The 11,337-nt window shown below is 36.3% G+C and overlaps 1 protein-coding gene across 1 annotated transcript; it reads left to right on the top strand.

Moving 5' to 3' along the window:
• The first annotated feature begins 4,245 nt into the window (after nt 1–4,245).
• LOC128855770 (uncharacterized) lies at nt 4,246–5,439 on the top strand. Its single transcript, XM_054090943.1, has one exon. The coding sequence runs from the start codon at nt 4,246–4,248 to the stop codon at nt 5,437–5,439; it is 1,194 nt and encodes a 397-aa protein (XP_053946918.1).
• Nucleotides 5,440–11,337: the final 5,898 nt, after the last annotated feature.

Below are 11,337 nucleotides of genomic sequence, written 5' to 3'. Positions count from 1 at the left end.
ACGTAAATATATCTCTCATTTATTACTTTAACCATTTAATGAGCTCGATTTAACTTTAGACGACCGGAATAACATTTTTACGCTCCATAATCTGATGAAACAAAAGTGTTTGCCTGACTTTTCAGCCCTTACACACTCCAATAGCTTTGATTAATGTTTGTGTAAATCTTTTGTAATTTTTTGTTTTTATTAAGTTTTGAGCTTATCACCATGATTTGTTAAAAAATTGCTCACCCATTAACAACCATTTCTCATCTCGTAAAAATATATTCTGCGCAAATTAATGTTCGTATGTGTTTGCAAGGATTTGTTTGTGCACCTTTAGTCCATTGCTGGTGGAACATGCGTGTGTGTGGGTGTATTTTTGTATTAGAAAATTAATTGAAGTCTAGTAATATAACACGAATATTATTTATACGCGTGGGTGAGCAGCAGGATAACCATAGCTTTTCCACAGCGTAGGAGTCTTATGTGTGTGTGTGTGTTCGTGTAACTGTGTTTGTTCATGGAGACGAGCAGATAATTGCGTTATTTTATCATGTCGTCATTTCTATGTAATTTGTGCACAGGTTTGACAAATTTGGAAGAAATTCAATTTGACATTTGAGCCATGCGGCGAAAGTACTGCCTTGATGAGGTTATAAAATTACCTTGATGAGGTAATACGCAAGTATTTTTTTTTTTTTATATTAACCACTGCTAAAGTAAGTCAACCAATGGCGCTTGAATTTCAGATACTTTATTTTTCGATTAGAGTTCGCAAGCATAAAATAAAAGCTCTTAGCAAAAAAAAAATGTATTAATTAATTAATACAAATTAACTTGGCTGTTTAAGAATGATCTCCTATAGACCTAATCTTACCACCAGTGCTCTTAAGAGAGCATGTGTTGGTGTACACTTATTGAGGGTAGGAACATACAACAAAAGCAGCTTAGATCATCATCATCACAATAGTTCCTCGAGCTCCGTTGCTCAGCATAGGGCCAAATCAAACATTTTCTACTTCATCCTTTTCCCTGCTTTTGGCTTTTACTTGCACTCACGTCCGGTCGGTTCCGGATTCCAGGATTGAAGTGTAGTGTTTATCTGCTAATCTCCGTGCCTCCCTTGCGTTGTGTATGGAGAGAAGAACATACTTAATATTTGAATTGAGGATTCAAAGTTTGATATGCACTTTGATTGCTGATTTGTTTAGACAGCAAATGCGTTTCTAGCTTTGTGCAGTCTTGTTAAAAGATCACTTGTCTGATCTGTGGTAAATCTTGAAGATGTTTTCCATAGAAAGCGTGCCACAACAATCCGCTTCTTTCTATATCATCAACATCTCTTGGTGGCTCCTAAAACACTCAGGCTAAAAAGCCCATTGTATTTAAACCTCTGGAAAGGCGGTAGATAGTCAAGAAGGGAAGGAGAAAAGTATCAGAGAAAGAGATGGGGAAAAATAGAGACAGAGATAGACGGACACTCAAGCAGCTCTAAAATCGCTGGATAGCTTCTCATTCCAATCAAGGTGGGTCTGGTAATGTTTTAAAATCCTCAACACTCTAGCATCAAGAAACTCTGTTACCTTGGTGTGGGTTCCGGGACATGAGGGGCACGAAGAGAATGAAATTGCGGACACTTTAGCGAAAAAGGGAGCAAATACTCCCTTCATAGGTCCTGAACCTTTCTGCGGGGCAAATAACAGCTTTAAAAGTGTATTTCTGCGTGCGCAGAAACAACGAGATCTAATCGATTACAGCAAACGAAAAGACTCATAGAATCTAAGCAGAAAGGTCATAACATTTACACTGAACTACTAACAGGCCTCGGTAGTCTAGCGTAAATGCACCCACAGAGGTCGTGGGTTCGAACCCGACGTAAAGTACGGTCCTTGCACTTTTGTAAACTTATCTACCTGTTTCTAAAAAAAAAAGTTCCTCCAATACCATTACTCAATCCCAAAAACGTATCCTTTCCATTCTTACTCTCGCGCATTACTCTGCATATTATTTACATTTTGGCTGCTAATGCAAGCACAAAACAACGAAAAACAAAAAACAAGCCAGTTACACATTGCATCAGTGGCGCGAGCAAGGGGAAGCGGGCAGTCGCGGTAAGAGCGCAGACACAACACCATAGCGAAGCTTCAACCACATGGGCGATCCTTCTGCCAGAAAAATGTGAAACACAGATGGCGCTCTAAATAGTTTGAAGGCGTTTTTCCTAAGCAACGACAGGTGGGCATTCCCACTACGGACAACCGGTAGCGGCAGGCTAATCACCTACCCTGTCAGAATTCAAAAATAGTTAGATTAGCGTACCCAACGCAAGACTGAGTCTTGTCAAAGCCCTATGTTCCCGAGAGGAGTGAACAAGGGGGGAAAAAAACTAACAGGCCACTGTAAACTTAATTATCACATGAAAAAGATAAGTGTGATAGAAAACGATTCTTGTAGACCCTGCAAAGGGGCACAAGAAACGGCAGAATATGTTCTATGCGACTGCCCAGCAGTAGCACGACGCAGACTAAATTACCTTGGAAAGGGGGATATAGATCCAAACCTCCTGGTGGAAATTAAGCCTACAGCAGTTTTAGGATTTATTAACTGCCTAAAGCTGTTTGAGTAGGCTAATTATTAATTTATAATTTTATTTTTATAATTTTAGTTATTAGGTGCGCAACTAAGTTCTCGCTGTTTTTTTATGAAAATACGACTTTATTCTGAAAAAATGGATACAAGTGAATCATTGAAAATATTGCCCATCGCTGGCTACTACTTTTTCTCATCTTTCTGCTGGATCTCGTATACCCTCGCGGTAAAACTGCTCTTTTTTTGAGGCTATCCACGGATCAAGCCATTTTTCATGTCTTTATATGAATGGAACTGCTGGACCAAGTCCCATCGATCCCAACAGGTGATAATCGGGCGGCGCAATATCTGGAGAACATGGCGGGTGGGGTAGGATTTCCCATTTCGGTGTTTCCATATAGGTTTTAACGGGCGTGGCAACGTGAGGCCGAGCGTGCCTTTTCATGCCTCTCCGCGTATTGGGGCCGGTTCTCGCGCAGTGCTCGGCTCAATCGCAGCGCAAATTTTCGGCCGAGGCGACGACGTAGAAACATGACCGGGCAGTCTCTTTCTTTTCCTTGGATTGCTGTATCGAATCCATTTTTCATCACCCGTCACGATGCGACGATGAAAACCCTTCCGTTTTTGCAGTTGTTCACAGGCGAAAAGACAACGTTCCACATCCCTTGGTTTTAACTCATCAGGAATCCAAGTCCCCTGTTTCTGAATCATTCCCAAAGCATGCAATCTCTTGGAAATGGAATGGCGGATTACTCCTAATACTGAAGCAAGCTCTTCTTGGGTTTGACACGGATCCTCATTGAGCAATGCCTCCACTTCAGCGTCTTCGAAGGTTTTTGGCCTTCCTTCACGCGGACGGTCGTCATCATCAAAATCACCGTCTTTGAAGCGACGGAACCAATCTCGGCAGGTTGTGTCACTTAAGACAGCATCTCCATAAACTTTTTGTAGCTCTCGATGCGCTTCAGCTGCCGCTTTTTTCGACTGAAAAAGGAAAATCTACACTTCCCGCAAATGACGATTATTCGGCAAAAAAACAGACATTTTCACAAAACCAAAAGTATTTGATACCAAAAAAAAAACTAATGTGTCGAAGCAGTTTGTTGACGATATGTCTAAGCTTGGTTTATGATGTTTAGGTTATTTTAGAATCTATTAGCGCACACTGCTGTGGGCATCTATGGACAAACAGCGGGAACTTAGTTGCGCACCTAATGTTTTATTTGAGGTTATGATGTTAGGGCTGCAAAACGATTTGTTTTTTTGTTTTAATGATACCATTTCGCGAAAATTGAGAATGGCGAAGAGTCGTTAGGTAATAAATATTTCAAGTCCAATTATTTCTATTTAATTTTTATTACATTTCGAACAAATTTACAAGGATTTGAGAAACAGGAATATAACTTTTGCTCGTCGCAAACTACTGCCCCAAGCATACGAACGTATTTTCGCGAAAATCGATATTAAAGCAAAACGCGCAAAGTCTTATAGTAAAAAAAAAAAAAAAAAAAAGAAAAAAAAAAAATTATGATAATTAATTTAACAACTAGAGCATTAACACGCTTTAAATATACATATATATATATTATATATATATATAATACTAATAACATTGAACAAGTGAATTTTCAATTTGTGTAATAGGAATTACCTTCTTATCCCTCACTCAAAATGAATAAACCACCGGACAATAAAGTAAATTTACCTCCCAATTTACCTGCACTCAAATGGGACAAAACAAAGCAATCAAACTTTACATCGAACGAACCGGTATACCTACTCATGTCCAGACCCAATAACTCAGACAATTTAAAGAATGTATCACCTTTTTTGATTCAAAAAGCAATCAACTCAACTTGCGGCGAAGTTGAATATTGCAAAAAAATTATTAGCGGCCAAATTTTGATCAAAACCAAAAACGGCTCACAAGCGAACAAATTAACGACACTAACAGCGCTTTCAAACACAATCATAGTTGAGATTACACCACACAAGACTCTTAATTATTCGAAAGGCGTAATATATTGTAACGAACTAAGATCAATACCCGAAAGTGAAATCCTCGATGAACTAAAACCCCAAAATGTATGCGAGGTGAAAAAAATTCTCAAAAAAGTGAACAATGACCTGATTGAAACAGGATTAATTATATTAACATTTGCCCCAACAACATTGCCAACGAAAATACACATCGGTTATATTAAAACAACAGTTCGCCCATACATCCCCCCACCAATGCGATGCAAAAATTGTTTTAAATTTAATCACGTAGCAAAATTCTGCAAAAGTCCAAAGTCCTGCCATAACTGTGCAAGCAATTACCATGTTAACGACGAAAACCAAGAGAAATGTAATAGTCCTACGAAATGCGGCAATTGCGATGCGAACGGACTAACATGTACTAATCACACCACTCTCGACAAAAAATGTCCCATATTCATACGGGAGAAAGAAATCCAAACAATTAAGATCACCTCACAAGTCGACAACAAAACTGCACGAGCTATTTACAAAGAACGACATCCACACAACAACTATACATTTGCAGAAGTCACCAGTCAACATACTTCTAAACAAACAACACTCAACTCACAATCAGAACATCAAAACTCACCACACTTTAATCACCCACTCGCAGTGCAGCAAACAAAACCACCAACAAAGCCAACCACACCAACTACCAATTCTCTCACTGAAAATAGCATGGAAAGACAAATCATGCAATATTCAGATGTTATGAGCGAATCAGAGACAGATGACAGCTTAGAATCCACATCTACATCAAAGCAGAAGATAAAAATCCTACCAAAAAATACATCGAAACGACTACAATCACAGATAAAAAAACTTAACAAAAAAAAGTAACCCAACTAACACTACAACTAGCCAAAACGTTAATTATCCTAATACTCCTAAAAATCGAACTATATATACTTATATATACTTATTCTTAACTTACTTACACCTTATATAAATACTTATTAAATCTTAATTTAGTTAATTCAAAACAAAAACACGAACACTTATCTATTCTACTGATATATGACGCCCTCACTAAAAATCATACAATGGAACATACGAGGATACCAAAATAGCTACAACGAACTACAAATATTACTAGCACAAATCAGACCACACGTAATTACCCTGCAAGAGACACACATCCAAAACTCGATACCAATGCCAACGCCTATTAATTATAATATATACACATCCACAAACCCATGCAACTCATTTGGAGGATCTGCTATTCTTATACATAAATCCATACAGCATAAAATAATAAACCACACTACTAACACTTTTGATATAGTTAGTATACAAATACAGTCCGTACTCAAATTTACAATTAGTTCCATCTACCTTTCACCAAACAAAAACTTCAATACCAAAAACCTTCAAGATATATTTGACAGCTTGCAACCACCAATTTTAATTACCGGTGACTTTAATAGTTGGCATCCAAACTGGGGATCCCCCAAAAGCAACAGCAGAGCTTCACCTTCCATAGCCCTGCAAAGTAATTGGCAAGTAGAATCCTGCCTTTTTGGCAGCGACCACTTCCCAATAACCACAACCATCTTTAACAACCAATCAAACACCACAATAAATATCAGACCCAGGTTTAACCTTAATAAAGCTAATTGGGAAAAATTCAGCACCCTAGCGAATATACTATGTCAAGCTAAACCACACAGCAATAATACAAATAAAGAAGCGGCCACGCTACACAAAATCATACTCCAAAGCGCAAATGAAGCAATCCCTCAAACGAATTACAATACGAAAAAATGTACACCTTGGTGGAACAAAGAACTCGAAAGATTGAAGAAAGATAGAAATCGCTTTTGGAATAAAGTAAAAAGACACATAACAACTGAAAGCATAATAAACTACAAAAGAGCAAATGCTCTATTTAAAAGGGAACTTAAATTATCCAAAAACAAGGCAATGCATAAGTTTACAAGCCACATTCACCCCATACACCCACTGGACAGTTATGGCACACTATACGTCGATTATGCGGCTTAAAACCATACCTTCCGATACACAGTTTAGCCCTACAAGATCCAATTCAAACTACCACAACCAATAAACTTACAATAGCCAACTCATTTGGAAAATACTGGTCAAATGAAGCCAGCGACACCAACTTTACACGATCATTTTTAGACCACAAATACTCCTCCTTAAAACCGATTAACAGCTTAACCCCAAGCAAAACTGCGCTCCAAATAGAAAGCGATATAACTCCAATAGAACTCTCTATAGCTTTGTCAAAACTTAAGGGTCGCACCCCAGGTACTGATAGAATTTCTTACCCCATGATAAAAAACTTACCGGCGGCCATGAAAACCCGTTTACTTTGTCTTTATAACAACATTATAAACAATCAAATTCCTCAAATGTTCAAAAGCAGTCTCGTCCTCCCTATACATAAACCAAACCAAGATAAATCCTCCATCAAATCCTACCGTCCAATATCCTTGAATCCGGTCTGCGCAAAATTATTAGACAAAGTAGTAGCTAATCGGCTATGGTGGTTTGTTTCCTGCAACAAACTACTACATAGCCAGCAAATTGGATTTAGAAAGGGTAAATCAGTGTCTGATTATCTAGTATATTATATCTAGACCATCAGATCACGTCGTCCCTATCCCAAAAAAAGCACTTGTCAATCATCTCACTCGACTTTACTAAAGCATTTGACAAAATCGGAGTACACACCATTCTAGACCAGCTCTTAGAATGGAAAATAGGTCCTAAAATATTAAACTATATCAAAAATTTTATGACAAACAGAAAAATTAACATAAGAATAGATTCTCTCTTCTCCAAAACATATCCACTACAGAATGGGATACCCCAAGGATCCCCAATTTCAGTCATACTATTTCTTATAGCATACCACAAACTCAGCAACATTTTATTATTACACAAAGAAATAGACTTTCTGGCTTACGCAGACGATTTCACTCTCATAAAAAAAATGAATAAACATGAAAATACAAACATAGATCTCAACGCCATTCACAACGATATTTTGAACTGGTGCAATTACTCAGGTGCAAGCCTCTCAACAGAAAAAAGTAAACACATACACATATACAGGAAACAACACTGTCATCCAAATATCACATGCAACAACTTTACAATAAACAACGCCGAAAACTTAAAAATATTAGGTATCGAATTTAATAAAAGATATAGATGGGAAGACCACATTTCAAAACTTGTCAACTCATTAAATAAACGTTTGAACATAATAAAATGCCTTTCAAGCCCAAAACTGAATGCTAACACTAGTTCAATCATTGCCGCTACCAAATCTTTAATTGTATCAAAAATTTACTATGGATTATACCTTTTTGGCTACACACCTAAGTCCAATATCAACAAACTCAACTCATTACTAAACTCTGCTATACGAACCGCCTTAGGCGCATACCGTACTACACTGATTCGCAACATGACGTTCGAAACAGGCATACCTCCGTTAACACAAATGAGGGAGTTTGCCACAACAAAACTTTGCAAAAACCTAATCGTTAATGACCAGTCAACTCTTTCAAAACTTACACACAAAATAATAATTTCTAAACGAAAACACAAAATTCAATCAACACTCAAACGCATAATAGAAAAATCTCTGGAATTAGATATTCCCATCAATTATAAACCTAAGACCATCACCCGATTTCCTGGATGGCAACTACCTTTCAATGCCATAGATACATCACTCCACCATTGGAAAAAAGACAATACGCCTTCAACAATATTTCAAAAACTCTTCTCAGAATTAACCAACAAACTTAAAAAAAAAAGTTCTAACTAATCTTCACAGACGGTTCAAAGAGCGCAAACCAAACAAGCTTCAGCGTTATATACAATGACAGAATATTAATTAGCAAGGTTTTACCTTATTACAGCACAAATTTTGCTGCAATAGCCATATTTGAAACGATAGCCATATTTGAAGCAGTACAATATGCTAGCCAAACACCTGGAAAATTTGCAATTTGTTCCGATTCCTTAGCCTCATTAGAAATGATAAAAAATATAAACAATAATAATTATTATACAGACTACATAAGAAACTGCTTACTAAAATTCAAAAATAAAATCGAACTCATATGGATACCAGGACACGCTAAAATCAAGGGCAACGAACTAGCAGATTTAGCAGCAAAAGAAGCACAAAACCGCCCCCTAACTATGTCTCTGAACCTCCTACACACAGATATTAAAAAACATATAACACAAATATTGAAAAATACACAACACTCCACATTCGAACAAACAACAAGCTGGTACAAATTTGTTAACCCAAAGAAGCAAGCAATCAATGAACACACATTTACACATAATACTAACATAACTAGAAGGGAAATAACAAAAATAATTAGACTACGACTTGGGCACACACGACTAACACACGAATATTTAATAAAAAAAGACCTAAATATCTGCAAATAATGCAATACCTCAGCTCCAAACATCAAACACATCCTAGACGACTGCACACATTTTACAAACCACAGAAAATCACTAAACAACACAAAACCTATTGATCTACTTTTAAACAATTCTACAGAGAACATTATTAAACTTATAAACTATTTAAAATATTGTAATACCTTAAATGAAATTTAGCTAACACCCTACATACACATATATACACACCCAATATATTAGCTTAAGGCCGCAGTAGCCATAGCTATAAGCTTTTTTTTGTATTTTATAGTTAACTATAAATACAATTGTAAATAAAAAAATAAAAATAAAAAACTTTTGCCAACTAACTATCTCTGTCGTGTGCTTCTTAGTGCTTTGCGTGATAGCATTTCAACTTGGTTTTTTATTTCACTACTAACCAACCACGAGATGCTCCTTTGCCAAAACTTCACAGATTAGAAATCTCGTCTAGTTCATCACTTCATATTCTTTGATATTTAACGCCCATGGGAATAGTGCGTAGAATAATTCTCTCAACTATTTCCATCTGCGAAAAATAACTATTCCATATAAGTACTGCCACTAAGAATAGAATTATTATATTGTAATTAGATTTTTGTCTCTTTGCTCAAATTACAAATACTTATTAAAGCAGTCACTGAATATGTAATTAAATTTAGCCTATTATTTTCCATTATATTATGTAGACCTCCTCCAAATGCAGATACAGCCACATGACAGCCATGAAAAAGGTCCTTAATATTATTGCATAAGCATTTACCATTTGGTTATTCGCCTACGCATCCAAACTAAATCTCATTGATATACATATCATGTTTTATTGAGCAACATACTTTCGTACTTACATACTTACATATATTACATTTTCATGTAAGTTCAGTGTGCCTCGAAATAAAAGCCAGTGAAGCCCTTAGTACTGGCGGCAAAGTTTGTCTTCCGCAATTACCAGCAGCATAATTGAAAGATAGTTCAGATAAATACGCATAGTTATCAAAGGAGGAGTATGTAGATGTATGCTAATGCACACAAATGTAAATATTATGGCCCTAAATATGTTTTTCTTTTTCGTTGTACACACTTGTACTGTTATTGTCAAATGTCGATACGCCACTAAGCTGGTGATCATCGGTAGTACGCAGTGGCAGCGCATGCCGAGAGTATGTGAAAAAGCACCTACAATAAGAGTACATATGTACGAGTATATATAAGCTTATTTATGCGCATTTAAGTGGTATAGATATGATTTCATTAGCTTGCGTGGGCTAACGAAAAAATCTGTGCAAACGTGGACAAAAGCTGAAAAGAAAATATACAAATACGAATATTTAACAAGAATAAATATGGCCAAGTGCTCCAAATGTTTGCCTTATCTATGAAAAATAAATGTGTAAATATAAGTACATACATGTCGGCTCAGGAAAGGAGCCCAGTAAGCAAAATATATGGAAATTTGCTTTATAGTAGCGCTTGCTTTGGATTGGCTGAGTGATATGAAAATAAAAAAAATTAATCGTTTGCTCTACAAGACAGCTGATTATCATATTAGCACTCATATTATCATCATCATTATCCTCATCCAACTACACATTTTTGCTCTAGCCATGGGGAAGTTCTGATAGTTTCGCCTTGTCGGTGTGATATTCTATCTCTTTTTTATCAATAGCAATTTCTTATAACTGAAAAATATATCTACTATGCTCTAAAGGCAAGGCAACTAATCATTTGTATTCTTACAAAAAAATAACTGCTGACAACTAAACTCCTCATTGTCGTCATCACAAACTTCTCAGCACTAATAATCATACTTCTCATTTTTGTTATCAAAAAGCAATCAACACTGATGCGCCAAACTCCTCATTTTCATTATCAGAAAGTAATCAGCACAGATGACACAAACTCCTCATTTTCGTTAAAATCGTTAAAAAGTTATCAGCACAGATGACACAAACTCCTCATTTTCGTTAAAATTGTTAAAAAGTAATCAGCACTGATGACGAAAACTCCTCATTTTCGTTAAAATCGTTAAAAAGTAATCAGCACTGGTGTCGAAAACTCCTCATTTTCGTTATCATAAAATGTCTTATTTAGAAATATACAAAATTAATATTTTTTTGTATTTATTAAAAAACTTTTACACATCAATTCGGTGTTTGATCCACGGAGATTCGAACTCACGAATTTTCAAGTTTTAGCCAAGCATCTACTCATTCGGCTATACCTACTATACAATAAAAACAGCTAAATTTCACACCAGTACTTTTTTCAGAGCAGCCACATTTTAAGCAT

The sequence above is a fragment of the Anastrepha ludens genome, chromosome 2, assembly GCF_028408465.1.
Source record: "Anastrepha ludens isolate Willacy chromosome 2, idAnaLude1.1, whole genome shotgun sequence".
Lineage (NCBI taxonomy): Eukaryota > Metazoa > Arthropoda > Insecta > Diptera > Tephritidae > Anastrepha > Anastrepha ludens.
This window is presented reverse-complemented; position numbering and strand designations above follow the sequence as displayed.